We start from the raw sequence: 18,276 nt of genomic DNA, 5'->3' as shown, positions 1-18,276 counted from the left end.
TCTTCTTTGTCCATTCCTCTGTTGATGGGCATTTAGGTTGCTTCCATGTCTGGGTTATTGTTAATAATGCTGCAGTGAACATTGGGGTGCATGTACCGTTTTGATTTATGGTTTTCTCCAGATATATGCCCAGGAGTGGGATTGCTGGATCACATGATAGCTCTACTTTTAGTTTCTTCAGGAACCTCCATACCGTTCTCCATAGTTGGTGTTGTAAATTGGTTGTACAAATTTACGTTCTCACCAACAGTGTAGGAGGGTTCCTTTTTCTCCACACCCACTCCAACATTTATCATTTGTAGACTTTTTAATGGTGGCCGTCCTGACTGGTGTGAGGTGATACCTTACGTAAATCTGTCATGTACTGGATTGGTCTAAGACAGACGGTTCTGTCAGATCGAGAAGCGGGGTCTGGAGATGTAGCTTTGAGAGTTGTTGTTACTGTAGTGATAGTGGAAACCACCCGGAAGGATGACATTCCTAAAATGGCAGCAGTGTGGTAGAGGTCTGTGAAGGAAGAAGGAAAGGGACCCCTTGGGGAAAAGGACAGTGTTGGAAAGGAAGGCTAATAATCCTTTTTTTAGGCAGCAGAAAAAATAGGGGAGGAAGTATGAAATAGTGTTGGACAGGATGACTTTTATCTTAACCTCAATTGGGAACATTAGTTCATTTAAGTGAGGAGGTGTCTGGGATACACATGAGGACTAAAAAAATGACAAAATTGGTCATGCTTTGGTAGAGATCATCAGTAATCGCGCATCTGTGTTGAACCCAGCATAATTTTATTACTGTTTGTCCGTCAAGGAGAAGCCTGAGCCATTACAGAACCCGCTGTGGAAGCGAGCGGGTGGGCAGTTACGGTGCGAATGGTGGCCATCGTTGTGCGTTGAAGAGACGGCTGCGGCAGAGGAGCTTTGGGCGGTGCCACGGTTGCAGTTTGATGGATGTGTGGTGTGTGTTTTCCATTAGTGTGGGGTGGAGGAAAGAGTGGGATCAGACCCAGTGGTGCTGTTTGAGATGAGCCTTCTCACTGCTGTTTACAGCCAAGAACTAGAAGAGGCCCTCTCCTGATAGCTAAGGGCCAAGCCAGAAGTTGAACCAGAGTCTGACTTGACTCGCCAAAGCCTTTCCTTGCTCTTTACTCCGTGGACTGGGGAACGTGCTAGGACCGAGGAGGTGTGGTCCAAATGCGATAGGTCCTGGTTTGCACTCTTCGCGTAGACAAGTGCCTGGTCTCACCCTCCTAAAGGGAGCCTGACGTGAAGATGAGTGGGGTTGAGCGGGCTGAGGATCTTACCTGCCGTGCATGGAGGATCCCTGGATAACAGAGAGCTGCTGAAAACCGGGAACGTGGGAGTGGGTACTGGTGGACACAAAACTTTAAGGTCGTAGTCTTGTGCTCATGGTGTGGACTTCAAGAGGGCAGGCCGTGTTTTGGAAGTGATACTTACCCACACCCGTCAGACAGTTGCCAAGAATTGTGGACATTGTTGAAGGCCGAGTGCATTGTTGAATTAATTATTTTCGTCTTTTACAGGATTTTGTTTTTACCAAATGGAACATAGCCAAATTTTGGATTTCATTTGTAATATTCCTTTTCTTAAGGAAGATATTAAGAATATATTTGAAAGTCTAGGTGTTAGTGGCAAAAGCTGACATGTTTGGGGGATACTAAAACAGCTTAGTAATATATACTCGACACGTATATAAAGTCTTTATCTTAGTAAATGGTGATCATGTGGGCAGAGCTGACCGAACCGTTGTGGTGGCTTCGCTCACGAGTGTCTCTTTCCATGTGGACAAGAGTGGCCTGAGACATGGCCACACTTCGTGTTCAGTATGCATCTACTACACCAGGAAATTGTTATGGAAATTAAAACTGCACCTTACAGAACAAACTGTACAGTTAGCAACTTAGATGGGTCTTATTTTCTTTATTTCTTATAAATTTCCAGTTTTGAATATTTGCTAACCTTTTAATTTTCTAAATACCGGGCATTATAAAAGTCCGTGTTATTAAGGTTATTAGGCGATGGATCAAAGAGTAGAAGCTATATAAAATTACTTAGTTTAATTGCAGAAGAAAATGTTAGTGAATATTGTAGTAAAGATAGATAGCAAATGATATTAATGAGTTGCAGATATTTCATTGTATTTTTATTTGGAGATTCTGTGAGTAGTAAGATTTATGTTTAAATTGTTCTTCTTCTGGGATTGAGTAGGCTTTAATTTCTTCATGGCTTAAGACCTGCCTTCTCATTTTTATTATTTGGCAAAAATGCGAACTCTGAAAAATTTGACTCTGAAAAATCTTTTTCTGCAATCTGTCTTCTAAACCTTTGAGTGTCCTCCACGTGGGTTACTGTGATGCACACTGGTATGTAGTTCTGGGGGACAGTAATGCCTTTCTCACGAGGTTTATATTTCACTTGCTATCAAAAATCACCTTGTCCCCATGAAAGTGGAACCCCTGAATGGCATTTCCATATGCAGGGGGGGTATCAAATGCCGTGATTGTTCCCGGTTCTAAACGGCCTCTACACTTGCAGTTAATCTGCAACACGTTTGGAGTGCAGACGCATGGGGAAATGCTGATCTCTTAAGAGGACATGAGTGCTGTGTTGCTTTTGGCTTGGTAACCAAAGGTACCTGTTGGGTATAATTATTTATTTATTCATTTATTTATTTGGGGAGGAGGCTTTCTAAATTTTGGAAGTTATTTAATTATGGCCCCTTAAAATTTTACAAGACAGGATCTTGGTATATAAAGATGTGCTTTATTTAGTATTGGAGTACTACTTTGATTGTAGAGGCATTTACGAAAACTTACTAATCCTAAAATGTTTTAACAAAAAAGTATAGTTTGTACACTATTGGATTTAGTTTCAATTTGACTTGACAGTGTAAGGCGATTTACATATAAATGGGAAGGTGTCTTCTGAATACTGAGTAACTGAGGAAATGTGCAGTGCGCATAGAAATGTTCCTGGCTAAAGCTCCTGGTTTCTTTCTTCCAGGGACTCCTCTGCATCTCCTTCTCACTTACCGGTATTTACCAGTATGTTTTACTCTTATTACTTTGCCTTCAAAAATTGCCCATAGTTTTACTTTCTCCCTTAGCTCTACAGCTCCGTGAGGCTTACTTACATGTACTTTTTTGGTTACAAGTATTTTCTTTATGTGGGGGGTTTGTCTTCTCTTTCTGGTCATATTTTCTGTCTGCATAATCCGGTGGCAATGCTCGCGGAGCCCCAGGCTTTTAAGACTTCGAGACTGTGTATTCATTTAATATTGTGGGATAGTGGGTGGTTTAATAGTGGCTCCCTAACCACTGCTTGATTCTGTCTTTGCATGAAGAAATAATAATAAGATTTTAATTTGGTGATAGTAGTAGCAAAGTGTTATGAATAATTACATTTTGGAAGTCTAGGAATCTTAGTTTTTTCTATACAGTGTTATAAAGAAGAACTGAACTGGTGAATATGTGTTTTTAGCCCCTGGTATTTAATTTCGTTTCTAGAGTATGGGGCTTTGAAAGTTAATGGGATGTTAGTTCCATGTGCTGCTGACAGTGGTATAGATGTTGAGGTTTTTATCCTAGCAAATGTTTACAGTGTCATGTGATGAGGACAGTGGTTTTGCATTTATAGAGCTTTTTGCCTGTAGAATATGTCGATACCAGCCTAAACTCTGGAAAATCCACATTTCCTAAGTTTTATTTATATTTTTTCAAACACTGAGCTTTGGCTATCCTCCATCTCATCTTAAGACTTGTCTGACTTTTGCACATTAAACCATTAGGTTAGATAATTATGTGTTTCAGGAGAAAAATTCATATCTGAATACATTCCTGGAGGATTTTTGCTGTATTTGAAATGCTGAAGGAAGTGTGCACACACGGGGAGTGCTGTCCTAGCTGTTGTGCTTGCCTGCAGAGTGCTTTGTGTATATCAGCCCTGCTCCAGAGCTTCCCTGGGATGCTGGGAATATTCTAGATCTGTGATGTCCAATATGGTAGCCACTGGACAAGGTGGCTGTTGAGTCCTTGAAAGGTGGATAATGTGACTGAGGAACTGGACTTTTTATTTTACTTAATATTAATTAATTCCCACTAAAAATAGCCACATGTGACCAATGGATGCTTCATTGGACAGTAACTTTGTGCGAATTAGTGTTAAAAGTTTGGAGACATTTTGAATGGGACAGCGAGAGGCAGCGTAGCGACAGCAGAGCTCTGACTGCTTCCCCTGTGGCAGGCGTTGTGCCAGGAGCTCAGCGTGTGTCACCTGTAACCTCACCAGCGCTTCTGCGGACGAGGAAACAAAGACTTAGACCAGGGGACCACCCCAGGGCCACTTGCTGGGAGTTGTTTCCAAAAGCATGACCTTAAAGTCCATGTTTTTCCCATGGAATCTTGTTGCCTGCTCACACATTTTTCATTTATTTCCATCATCTGTTGAATGGCTGCCGTGCTGCGTGCTATGCTGAGGACAGGCCGCCTGTGAGGATGAGCAGGAGCCGGGCTGCCTGGTGTCGCGGCAGGAGGAGCGTGGGGTTGCGTGGGGACTGAGGCACAGGCTGTGTGCCAGCCCTGCTCAGTTGTGCGTACATCGCTCACTGACCTCTGTGGCCTCCGGTTTTCTGGAGGCCATATGTGTACCGTGCCACTGTGTACCGTGTGGGAGTCCGGCGTCTGTGAGTGTGGTTGCGGGGGTCCGAGACAAGGAGTTGGTGTTGTAACTGGACAGAGGCGGGCGGTGCGCGCCCTTCCCCTCCCAGCTGCGGGGAGGTGCCCCAAGGAGAGGCGTGGGTCCGGCAGTTTGGTTCCGTGTGGGTGTTGGTGAGGGAGCTTGGGCTGGAGGCGATCCAGGTCCTACTGTAAAAGCAACAGGAAGGTGAGAACTAGTAGTTTGAAGCTTATTATATGTTATTTGAAGCCTTATTTAATTTTTGTCTCATACAAGCATAAACAAGATCAAATATTACCAATATTGACTGAGACCTACTTGACCAGTCCCCTTCCCCCCACCAACAAACAGTAAGGATGGGAATACTTATTTTGACATTCTTCAATTGTTTAATAATACTGTGGTTTATAACTGTTGGGGATTTAAAAGTATGCTTTATGAGTGGAGGTGCTCTCTGTTCTGATTTATTTTTTAAAAAGTGATGGCAAGCAGTGATAAGAAATTTCTGTTCTTGCAGAGTTGGGTCTTCTTTGTCTGCTCCAATTGAAGCAGAAGACGGGGTGCGGGGAATGTTTTAGAGCTGATCTGCTTGGTATGCATTTGGCGTTCCTGGACCCCCCCCATGGGGTAGCTCCTCAGGACGGCAGAGCCTGACACTCTTGGCAGGCGATGAGCTGTGCCCACCCCAGGAGGACAGGGCAGCTTTCAAAGGGCAAAGCCCTGTCCTTCCAGGATGAAGGTTTTCTGAGCACAGCCAAGAACTTAGGTGGATACTTGATAGGGATATACTGATTTCAGTTTAAACACATAATGTATTCCTTCATACAGGGTGCTGCTGTGGGTGATTTATAAAGTAACACATCTGAGTGTGTTAAAGGGAAGAAAGACATGCAGTGAATTTGACACATAAGTCCTGAGGGGTCAACCTCATCTTATAATCATACCTTCTAAGGCTGTCATTATCGTGCAGAATTTCCTGTTAACTTTTGAGCTTACTTTGTCACAAAGTGAAGTTAGGAACTTCTGCCTTATCCTTCTTGCTTGCAGTTCGAGCCTTGGCTACATTCAGAAGATGAAGTTTAATAATTTTCCTTCCCTTAAACCTTTCGGAGTCTTTCTCTACATTTTGCAAATTTTAATTAAACTGAATTGTTAATGCTGAAGTTTAAATTCAGGATTATTTTATGCTTAATAGAGGTGAATTTGATGCCTTTTCATCATTTTCTGAAGTATTTTAAGAAAAGTTATCCCACTAGAAACTTTATATTCTCTATTCAAATATGATGGTTTGGATGTCCAGGAAGAAGAGTTTGTGCTCCTGGAACCCTGAGCAGGGTTGGAGCAGGGTAGATTTAGATTAAAATCTTCATTGCGTAGATGAAGGTAGCCACATGGAAATACAGTCAAGCTTTTATTACCATTAGAATAGTCCATTAAACATTGATATCCTGTCTAAATACTGAATTGAGCCATACGTCTTTATATTAACGCTATCACTTAAAGGAGGAAAGTCATCACTTAAAGGAGGAAAAAAATGACTACTTAAGACGAGGGGGTGGGCCACATCCTAGTTAATTGACGCCTGAGAGCCTTTTCACTGAATCACCAAGTGGTGTGTTGAAAATTACCGATAATCACCCATAACATATGGCGATTCTTTTCTCAGCATGTAAAGCGTTGACTGCTTCAGAATGTCAGTGGTTTTATTTTGCCAATAAGAGGGTCTAAATGGGGAAGATAATTTCCCTGAGGTTCTAGGAGTCATTGCACACTTATACAAGCTCCTTCAGTGTGTTCATATCAAATTTAAGTTAGTATAGCTGACCTGTTTTAAGAAAACCCTTACAGATTAACAGTAGATATGCTATTGGTGTCTGGTAAACACAGAAACAATCAGTATTGGCTCTAGATATGTAGAATTAATTTAAAAACTTTTGAAAAAGCATACGCAATATGTATCTTTTGTTTCATGCAGTTGCTGTGATTGGCTGATAAATATTTGTCAAAGAAAGAGAGAATTGAAAGCTCGTACAGTGTGGCTTGGATGTCCGGAAAAGTGTGAAGAAAAACATCCCAGAAATTCTATAAAAAATCAGAAATACAATGTATTTACCTTTATACCTGGGGTAAGATTGTTAAATTCTTGAAAATGGGCTGCATATCGGAGATTGCTAACTTTGTTTTCATTTTTTTCCCTCACTAATTCTGTCGTATCCAAATCAGAGTCCTTTTGCTTTGGAACCATGGGTGTTTTAAATAACTGTTAAGTAATTCATATGCATTTGTAATAGCCACATGATGAGTTCAACTCAAGAAAATTTATAGTTTGATTATTGCCTTCAATTCTAGATAAACATCACATTTATATTATTGTAGAAATAACCAAGTAAAGCTAAATAAAATTATCAGAAAATAAGTCATAAATTTTGTTTGGCTGGGAATTTGTTTGGTGGGAAAAGTGGAATGTATCTAATGTTTAAAGCCTGCCAAGGCTGTCACAATGAAAGTAAAATAACTCTTTACACAAACATGACTCCATAACAAAATATCTGTAAGCCTTTATAGATTTCTATTTCACATTGTAAATTTCAGGCCTTGTTGTATTGTTATATCAGTAGTTATCTTTAATTAGGTATTATGCTAAATTTAAATTCTGAAGGTTAAATATTTATTACTTTTTTTGTTGCCAGTGATATTTCTGGCTTCAATTATGAAACTGAGATTATATGTGTTTAGAATAGTGGACTTATTGTTGCCTTTTGTGCATCATTCCCTATTTTAATAGACAGATTTATTTATCTTTCTAAAGGCAAAAGGAAGCTGGCACTGATTATGTTTCCAGTATCAAAGCTTTTGATATGTTCTAGGTATTAGCTCTTATGCTGTTTTGCAAAAAAACCCTCTTGATTATGTGAAATGAGGGCTGCTTTGTCTTTCATGTTTCTATTTAAATAACCATGCTGACTTCATGTTGGGCATTGATCGGCTCTCACCACCCCCCATCCGTCCAATAGTTGTCAGAAGCTTCATGTCTAATATGCTCCTTTATTAAAACACACAAAACTAATGGCTTCATAATTAGCAGACTGATCTTTTGTTAGGACAATAAAGTGTAAACTCTCTTTCAGGCAGATAAATATTCTCATCTTTATTGAATGAAGCTACTGTTTTCTCCTTAGGTTTAAATTATTAAATACTCCCAGATTGGCTAAGTATTGTACATTTTCCTAAAGCCCACCAGAAGTTCACTCAGCAGACAATAAAGTCTTGATTGCAGTGGTTTAAATGGATCGTGCAGCTTAGTTTTGATCCAAGTGAGTTCACATGGCTGCCAGGATGGCTGTCCGGAAGAGACCTGTTGATGTGTCTGTACAGGTGTTACCGTGGGAATGACTTTCTTCTTAGATTGTCTCTTAAAGTAGTCTTTTCATCTAAAACGTAGCATTTTAGAAACATTTGGTAATTGCACAGTAGGAATTCTGTGCCATTTTTAGCACGAATGGCAATTTCTGAATTGCTTATAGATATAATCTATGCTAACTGAGATTTTAAAGAAATCACTGAGGAAAAAGAGTTTTCTCTCCTAAGATTAATTTATGAAATGATTCAAAACATTTTTAGACAGCAGTTGAACATGATTTTGAATATAAATGTGTTATCGATGTAACTGATTGTTTTAGTCATACACGTAACTGTGTGGTGATGTGTATAACTTCATCATGTAAAAACTGTGGTTCCAGACTCTTTAAGTCAACAATAAGTACTTAAGCCACTGCTCTGCCCTTGTTAAAATTTCTGTGCCTTCCACGTTGTATTAAAAAATGCCATCCCAGGAGATTCTGATTTGCAGTTTGCAAGTCCATAAGTTTCATTGTAATTGTAGTGTTGAAGGTCGGCTACCGTATATCAGCTACCATATAAAGAATCTGCAGGTAGCTGTCTTCCTGAAAATTGGTCTGTAATTTACATATTTTTATATTTTCTCATTTCTTATACTTTGAGGGAAGTAAATACAGGAGATTAAAGTAGGTTTTCTTTGTGTGTGAAGTCATACCTGCACATGAGTTGCTTGTTCACTCGATCTTTGTAAAGCTACCTAGACGTCCACATTCAGAAAACGTGCCTATCATGTTTTATTGTTTACCATTTCATAAATACAAGGTTAACACCACTTTTCCATAAGATTTTCTGAGTTGATACGAAGAGATATATTTGTATATCTATATTAACTGACTTACAACATTGGGAAGGTTTTGCTGTCTCAGTTGGTGTGCATGTAAAGATTTATAGAAGATGAGTGTGGGAACCTGGAAAATTGCATGCAAGAAAATAAGAAACTTCTAGAGGACACAGCATAGTTGAAAGTTCTAATTGTCTTTTTTTTCCAGTTTATTTTAAATATAATTCAAATAAATTATAAATAAATAAAATAAATAAATAAAATAAAATAAATTATATTTTTTGTGATTTAGTTATTGGAAAGCCATTGTCAAAATTAATGTATTGTGACTCAGGGCATATTTTCACTGTTTGATGGAAATAGAGTTAGATATTATGTTGATTTTAATTATTTAATTAAGGTATGAAAGATTTTCCTTGAAGAGATTATGTTAATTTTTTCTTTTTCTTTTTAGGTTTTATATGAACAATTCAAGTTTTTCTTGAATCTCTATTTTCTGGTAGTATCCTGCTCACAGTTTGTACCAGCGTTGAAAATAGGCTATCTCTACACCTACTGGGCTCCTCTGGTAAAAAGAAAAGATTTTTGAAATTAAGCAAAATTATTAAGTATTTCAAATATAGCTTTAAGAGTTGAGATGGTTAAAAGATAAATCAGTCGGATTGTAAACATGTGATATGTTGCTGCGTGTCACTGGACTTTCGTTACTGGGTTTCACGGAGTCCTCTGCAGCCGCACAGGAGTGTGATGGCAGCGGGCCGCCCTCGGTTGGCTGGAGAAGCTACACAGTGCTTTTGCTGGCGGGGCTGGGCGTTCTCTTGGGCCCTAGGGTGGCGGCTGTGTGTCCCCAGCCCCGCTGCCCCGTACTGGAGGAGCTCTTGGGAGAGACGGGGCGGGCCTGTGCGAGTCTGCTCGGCACCTCTGACACCCTGACGGGCGGGCAGCTTTTTCTGAAGTATCTCAGTGAAGTCTGACAGCCGCCGCTTGACAGCTTGGGGCGTGACAGTTTTGGAAAGGCAAATGATGTTTGTCATTGAATATTTCCATTTCAGACATGCTATCTTGATAGTTTTATACTGTTTGCAGATAGTTTTCATTGATTTCTCAGTTTACAGAGGTACGAGGTATGTCTCCTTCCTTCTTTTCACCTAGAAAGAGGTCCTGCTCGCTTTGGTGTGCTCCCTCGGGGCAGATCACCAGCGTGATCTGGGCAAGAAAACATAGCGCGTGAGATGATTCCTGTAGTGAGGGAGCGGGGCAGTGCTCAGGTTTCCCGCCGTCAGAGCTGGGATCGGAGCCGTACGCTCTCCACGCGATCCGTTGGTTTGTGCGGCCCGGCCGCCGCAGAGGCTGTGCTCTGGGGCAGCAGGAGGACGGGAAGCGGCAGTAAGGTCGAGCCCCTCTCCGGCTCCTGTTCACATAGACTTGAGGGTAGCGTGGATCTGAGCAGTGAGGGCAACTCACGTGTCATCTCGATACAGAATTACCGAGTAAATGAACACCTTTCCCACTCACTGGAGTCGCCGGAGCGACGGGGACGCTGGTGCTCATGGCGGAAGGCTGTGGCTCTCGCCCGCTGTTGTGGAAACAGAGATCTGTATAGCCTTTTGGGAGGGTAGTTGGACATATATATAAAATGCCTTATAAATGGACTTAGCATTTTTATTTGAGGAATTTATCTTAAAGCAGTAATGATCGGTCACAGAGTCTAAAGAATGTCTTTACGAATGTCTATTGTTATTCTTTTAAAAAATATTTATCTATTTATTTATTTATGGCTGCGTTGGGTCTCTGTTGCTGTGCGCGGGCTTTCTCTAGTTGCTGCGAGCGGGGGCCTCTCTTCATTGCGGTGCGTGGGCTTCTCATTGTGGTGGCTTCTCTTGTTGCGGAGCACGGGCTCTAGGCATGTGGACTCAGTAGTTGTGGCTCGCGGGCTCTAGAGCGCAGACTCAGTAGTTGTGGCGCAAGGGCTGAGTTGCTCCGTGACATGTGAGATCTTCCCGGACCAGGGCTCGGACCCGTGTCCCCTGCGTTGGCAGGTGGATTCTTAACCAGTGCGCCACCAGGGAAGCCCTTTTATTCTTGATGACAAAATTATTTGAAAAGTCACATGTCTAACACTGGATTGTTTAACTATGCTGTATGCCATGCATTGTTGGAATACTGTGCTACTGTGTACCTTTGAAAATGATGTTTAGAAAAAGTATTTAATAACACTGAAGGTGTACATATTAGAATAAATGGGGAAAAGTGGGTTAAAATATGTATGGAATGAAATACACAATTCTTTGATCAGCCCCCACTGAGTTCCTTTGTGTCCAGCACTAGTCAAAGCAGTGTTGATTCAATAGTGAATAAGACAGACCCTGTCCTAATAGAGCTTATATTCTGGGGGAGAAAGACAATTTAAATGATCCGTAATGCCAGGAAGCCTGCCATGAAGCCATGAAGCCGAAAATGTAAAGCAGGATATGGGGGTAGAGAATGACCGGGTTATTTTAATAGGGTGGCTAAGGAAGTTGCCTTTGATGGGGTGGCATTTGACGACATCTGGACGAAAGGAGGGAGTGAGTGGTCCGTGTGCAGAGCAGGTGTTGCAGGCAGAGGGCACAGTAGTTGCACAAGGCCTGGGCGCACTGGAGTGTGTGGACCGTGACTGTGGTGGGAGGGGGACCGTAGGGGCGGCGGGCGCTCGGGTTTCATCCTGAATGGGGTCGGGGCGGGTGTCTGTGCGTTGCATGTGTCACACGAGGGAGAGCGCTGACGCTTACACCACAGTTTTAAAAGTTGATTTTAAAGCCACACAGCCATGGAGAGGGAACATAGGGGACTTTTCCTTCTTTCTTTTCTCTCACTTTTCTTCTCATTGGAGGTAACCTCTATTCTGAATTTGAGATTAAATTGCTATGTATCTCTTAATAATTTTGCTACTAATGTTTGTGTTATTAAAACAAGATGCACTGTTTTTGCATGCTTTAATAATTCTATGTAACAGTTGTCTTACTCTAAGTATCCTTTTGTAACGTGCTTTTTTGGCTTTACATTGATTTATAAAATTGATCCACGTGGACACATATATATCTAGTTCATTCGTTTTTCACTTTTCTAAAGTATTCCATTGTGTGAATGTATCACAATTGATTTGTCCATCCTCTTGGAAAAGGAGACTTTTAGGTTGTTTCTAATTGTTCTCAGTTACAGACTGCTGCATGATCAGTCGAATTGTGTGTTATTCCTTACTCACTTGTGCCAGAAATTCTGTAGGCTGTATGTGCCCTCATTAAAAGTACTGTTTATTTTTTTCCATTTTCTAATAAAAGCAGTCTAGCATTACAGAAATTTTAGAACATAGAAAAAATACTTGCTAATGCTGAAACCACAAACTTATTTATGGTTTTCATGTGTTTATTACTAGCCCCTATTTTCTATTCCTAGCTGTATTTACTATTTAAATACTGTTTTCTACCTTGGGTTAAATTATTTTAACTCAAACAATGAGTATCTGAGAACACAAATTCTTCTTAAAAATCTAAAGTAAAATATATTCATTTGTATCTTGCTTTTGTCTTTTGCCCTTATTAACTCTGATTTAACTAGGTTTTAACCAAAGAAAATGTTCTGTTTTGATGGACTCTTTTCGAAGAACTCAGTGTTGTGTGTTCACAGATTGACCTTCTTGGCCAGGCTTGGACTGAGTGCACAGCACGCGTAGGCCGCTCTAGTTTCTGTGTTCTCTTACGGGAGCTCATTTCCGCTTCTGGCTTGGATCTTAGGTCCTTTAACTTGAATTCTCAGGTTTTTTGAAGTGTTTTGTCTTTTTTTTTGACATGAGAAATAAACTTTATTATATTTAGATAAATACCTCAGTACGAACCTCAGTATCCACATAAGGGGACCATTATTCTGCTGGGATTATGTGTTCGTGCTCCAGAGAGCAGAGCAAAGCCCCTCCCCTCGTTCCCTTTGGGTGCTGCCCCTGGCGCTCAGGCGGGCGAGCGCTCCCTGCCCCCCTGCTGCCGCCGCACCCTCAGACCTGGGTTCCCGCCCTGCCCTCTGCTCCTCCGTTTGGCGGCAGCCACAGGTGATGCCTTTGCTCAGGAAACACATAATGAAGATTTGTTAGTATCTTTGCTTGCACTGTTTATATGCATTGTAACCTTTGATTTGGCAAGAATCTCCAAAAGGTTGATGTGTGCATTCGGCTCACTTTCGAATCCACGAAGCTGACTTAGGGTATACTGGTTCTTTGATCCAAAGTCACCTCAGAACACCTTTTAAATTTTTGAAAATTTAGATACGGTCTATAAGAGATCTTTTTAAATTAATCTGGGCAAAGTTAAAGAACCTTTAAACTAAATCTAAATCTAAAATATATATGTGTTTTTTTTGTGTGTTTTTTTTTTTTTTTTTAACCAAGGGAAGTATTCTTGATTTCTTCCTAAGCCCTTGTTCTTTCTGTGCCTGTGTATCTTACCCTGTCCCATGCCCAGGGTCTAGAATAGCAGGAGATCTTTGTATCCACATTGAAACTTTTGACGTCTTTTCTCTGTTCACACTCTAAGGTTTCTGTAAGTTGCCCCAAAGAGGAATCAGTTCGCATTTTTGCAGTTTTCTCCTAGCCAAAAACCTGCCAGTGAAGCATAAAGACATCGTAAAGCTGGTGATTATGAGATCTTATGTCTGATGTCCACTCATTTTAAAGAAAACAAGTCAACGTGAACTTCACCCCTCTGCGCTCTATCTAAAATTAGGGTGTTTCTGAAAACACTGATAGCTTAATTAATAATCCTTCTGGTTCAGTCACTCCTGGCAGTGTTATTTACTGGCTTCAGCTCTGAGCTCATTTCTGTTATATTTTGTTATATAATAGGAAGAGTAAACTGAAAATGAAGTGATTTCATGACATTGTATCAGAATGAATATTACCTTCCATACTGTTCAGATTTCAGAACACTTCTTCAAGGCAAAGCTGCTGTAATCAGAGTAACAAAATGGATTGTAATGCTTCTATCAAAATTAATAAGGTGGAGTAGACCTATCCATGCAAAAGATTTTTAGATAAAGAAAGTACGGGTTTTTAGTCCGTACTTCTTCCACATAAAATATCTGCCTGGTGCTCTGTTTGTACATAATTGGAAACCAGGTAGGCTCTGTAGGTTGGAAATCAGTCTGTGGGGGACTCTGAGTTTAAAATCCTTCCTTCTGTCCACCCTTTCTTGTGAGTGTCTCTGTGAATTGGAGGTGTGGACAGAGCATGAAGAGGAGAAAACAAAATCAGTCATTTGGCATCCTGGCACCCAGAGACAGCCCATGAACTTGGTGACCCTGACAGTTACTTTTTCTTTCTGTGTTTCAGTTTCCTTATTTGTAAGTGAGAGCTAAAAGTACACGTCTTGTAAGGTTTTTGTGACATTTAAAAGGTAATTCATTTAAAATATGTAGGAGTGTCTGGCATATAATCCCTCAAAGGTAAATTGATGTGGTAACATAATCAATAAAATCTTTTTTCTCTTTACTAAGTTATATATTGTTTTGACACTCACTCCATATGGTTCCTGGGTTATATGGAGAAATAGAAAAGAATCCCACTGTGTGATGTAAGATTTCATCACGGGCTGTGGACAGGCCATGTGAGACATTCTTGTCATCCAGTGCTGATGCACCGATGCTGTTGATTCTGGGGGACAGTGTGTCACTGTGACCCTCTTGGGTGCAGTTTTGGTTTTTCTAGGTAGCAGTGCTGTAGCCGACATCTCTGACCTGCTTGGTGCTGAGGTCATGGGCAGGCCCAGCTGCTCCTGCAGGAGACTTGTATATCCACATCTTCCCTAAACCACCCCTCTGTTATGAGCCCAGACCTCTTCTGAGGTCTTAACCTCAGAAGATGTAAACTTGAAAGGTAGAGGCCCATTGGTTGTAACGTCAAGAAGGAAATGGTGGCATCAGCTTGCCTTTCCTTTGATCTGTTTTATGTTCCTAGGCTGGTCTCTGGGCGTCTTCTCAGAATATATGTGCTAGAGGTGGGCAGGACGGTGTGGGAGGGACCCCTCTTGGCTGTTTCTGGTCCTGCCCGTCTGATATGTATCCAGAGGAACCTGAGACTTGGAATGTGGCCTGGAGCAGCTTTGACTTGTCCGCAGTCCTTGCCTGTGACCGGGACTCTGCTTCCTCTTAGGAGTGTTGAACTCCTGGTTTTAGAAGGTGGGACCTGCCCCTCTTTGCTGCATCTTCTCTAATATTATCACATTAGAAGAGGGAGCTTACTTTCGCTCCTTGAGTTCTTAGGAGCACTAGGAACTAGCACATTTTTTGTGGTTTATAAACTTAATAAATTCAGAGTTAAATTTTGCTGTCTTTAAGCCATAGGTTTAAAGGATAAAAATTAGATTCATCTGGAGAGTTTAAATACCATTTGTATGTCGGGGCGGGGGTGGGGGGTGGCCAGTTCCCTGGAGATCAGAGGTAAAGGCACATATTTCAGGTAGGGCCTGAGCACATCTGCGTTGCAAACAGCTGTCTGGGTGATTGTGATAAAAATCACTTCTTTACAAATACTGTCTTCCTCGTATAAACGCTGTGTTCCTGCCAGTCGTCCTCCTCTTGTCTCTCAAGGTGAGTCAGTCGCAGGTAAAGTTTTAAGAAATTACTTCCACACCATCACATGAGTCTATAACAGTAGATACTCTCCTCCATGAGAGTGGCTGCAGAGAACTGTATTTTTCGGATTCATAGATGCATATTTTTCATGTTACTGAAATTGTGACTTATAAATGGTTTATGTATTTGAAGTGATATTGTCTTCCCACCAGGACTGTTGCTAAGTTAATGATGTATCTTTTTTAAAAAAATAAATCTATTTATTTATTTATTTTTGGCTGCATTGGGTCTTTGTTGCTGTGCACGGGCTTTCTCTAGTTGTGGTGAGCAGGGGCTACCCTTTGTTATGGCGCGCGTGGCTTCTCTTGTTGCGGAGCACAGGCTCTAGGCGCGCGCGGGCTTCAGTAGTTGTGGCACACGGGCTTAGTTGCTCCGCGGCATGTGGGATCTTCCTGGACCAGGGCTCGAACCCATGTCCCCTGCATTAGCAGGTGGATTCTTAACCACTGCGCCAACAGGGAAGTCCCAATAATGATGTGTCTTAAAATCAACAGCATCTTTGAATTAGGGAAATAAAATATTTCATCATATAAGAGTATCATAAATTTCTTATTTGGACTTTCAGGTTTCCAGTTTTTTTATATTCAGTGCTGGGATCCTTGATTTTATTTTATTTTTTTCTTTAGGCTAAGTTTCTAGAAGTGAAGCTGCTTGGTTAATATGTGTATACATTTTGAGGCTTTTGATAATACTAAATTTCTTAAAGCCAATTTTTTTGATATTTGATGCTTTTATTGTATTTTATTTTTGTCTTACCTTTGCTAACCCTAGCTCCAATAAAATGATGAATTTGCATTCAAGATAAGAGTACTTCTCTGCCCCCAACTAATAGTTTCTTTGATGACCACTTTATTTCATCACTGCTTTGTCATGACAAGTTACCAGCTTTGGAGAAGCTGGCCATTTGTCCCTAGAGCACATACTTCCCTCTAGTATGGAGATACTTGGTCATAATATAGAAATGTCTCTTGTTCTTAAAATTTTGTACTTTGCACAGCTAACATACTTTTTTTTTTTTTTTTGTGGTACGCGGGCCTCTCACTATCGTGGCCTCTCCCGTTGCGGAGCACAGGCTCCGGACGCTCAGGCTCAGCGGCCATGGCTCACGGGCCCAGCCGCCCCGCGGCATGTGGGATCCTCCTGGACCGGGGCACGAACCCATGTCCCCTGCATCGGCAGGCGGACTCTCAACCACTGCGCCACCAGGGAAGCCCTAACATACTTTTAATGGTAAAAGACTGGATGCTTCCCCCTAAGGTCAGCAGCAAGACAAAGATGGCTACTCCCACTGTTTCCATTCAACATTTTATTGAAGGTAAAATGAATAGTGCAGGTAGGCAAGAAAAAGAAATAGGAGACGTCTAGATGGAAAAGAAGAAAAGCTATCTGTCTCTATTCGCAGATGGCATGATCTTGTATATAGGAAAATCTAAGGAATCCACGCACACACAAAAATATTGGAACAAGTTAGTGGGCTGTAGGGTACAAGATAACTATACAAAAATCATTTGTATTTCTACACACTAGCAATGATCATCTGAAAATGGAATTAGGATAACAGTTCTGTTTATAACAGCATCAAAAAGAAAAATAAATAGGAATGAATTTATCTAAAGTGCATATCAAAAACTATAAAACATTTTTTCTTCTTAGAGAAGATCCAAGTAAATGGAAAGTCATCTCATGGTCAAGAATTGAAAGACTTAGTATTACAATGACAGGACTCTCCCAACTGATCTACAGATTCCGTGCAGTCCCAATCAGAATCCCATTGGGCTGCTTTTGCAGGCATTGACAAGCTGATTCTAAAATTCATGCAACAATGGAAGGGTCCCAGGGTAGCCAGAACAACCTAGAAAAGTAGATCAAAGTCGTAGGCCTCATACTTCCCCATTTTGAAACTTCTTATAGAGCCGTAGTAATCAAGAGAATGTGGTACTGGCAGAAGGATAGATACGTAGATCGAGGGATACAATGGTGAGTCCAGAAATAAACATTTATGACAAATGGATTTTCAACAAGGGTACCAAGACGGTTCAATGGAGAAAGAGTAGTCTCCAACAGATGATGCTGGGGCGTTTGGACAGCACGTGGGAGGGAATGAAGTTGGACCCCTACCACAGCATACACAAAACGTCATTTAAAATGGATCATAGACCTAAATGAAGCTGAAACTGTAGGACTTCTAGAAGAAAGCATGGAAGTAAATCTTTGTGATCTTGGACACTAAAAGCCCAAGTGACAAGAGAAGAAACTTGAGTAAGTTGGACTTCATCAGAACTAAAAACTTTTGTGCATCAGAGGACACCATCAAGAAAGTAAAACAATAGCCCAGAATGGGAGAAAGTGTTTGTAACATCCTATTTATAGGTCACATATTTGACAAGGCACTTGTATCCAGAATGATATAAAGGGCTCTTCCAACTTAACAATTAAAAAATAAGTTGACCCAGTTAAAAAGTGGGTGTAGGATCTGAATTAACATTTCTCCAAAGAAGATACACACATGGGCAATAAACACGTGAAAACTGGTGTAATCGCTTTAGAAAACAGTTTGGCAGTTTGTCAGGAAGCTAAACGTCGAGGTTACTGTATGACCCGTAATAGGCAAATCCACAGAGACGGAAGGTAGATTAGCGGTTTTCAGGGCGGGGACTGGAGGGGGAGTGGGGGCTGGTTGCTGTTGGGGTTTCTTTTGGGGGCAATAAAATAAATAAATATGCTCTAGAACTCGATGGTGGTGACGGAGGC

General features: G+C 41.0%; 1 protein-coding gene across 3 annotated transcripts in view; it reads left to right on the top strand.

Annotated features, from left to right (window-relative positions):
• Positions 1 to 18,276, top strand: part of ATP9B (ATPase phospholipid transporting 9B (putative)) — a 205,300-nt gene that overhangs the window by 16,260 nt on the left and 170,764 nt on the right. Inside the window, exons 3-4 of one of the 3 annotated variants that reach the window (XM_059040457.2) lie at positions 6,664 to 6,814; positions 9,323 to 9,436. The exons of the other annotated variants lie outside the window; for them this stretch is intronic. Of the exons in view, the coding sequence (XP_058896440.1) occupies positions 6,664 to 6,814; positions 9,323 to 9,436 (265 nt within the window). The remainder of the gene's footprint in view (positions 1 to 6,663; positions 6,815 to 9,322; positions 9,437 to 18,276) is intronic. 3 annotated transcript variants of the gene reach the window in all.

Source organism: Kogia breviceps, chromosome 15 (assembly GCF_026419965.1).
Source record: "Kogia breviceps isolate mKogBre1 chromosome 15, mKogBre1 haplotype 1, whole genome shotgun sequence".
In the NCBI taxonomy this organism is placed as follows: Eukaryota; Metazoa; Chordata; class Mammalia; order Artiodactyla; family Physeteridae; genus Kogia; species Kogia breviceps.
This window is presented reverse-complemented; position numbering and strand designations above follow the sequence as displayed.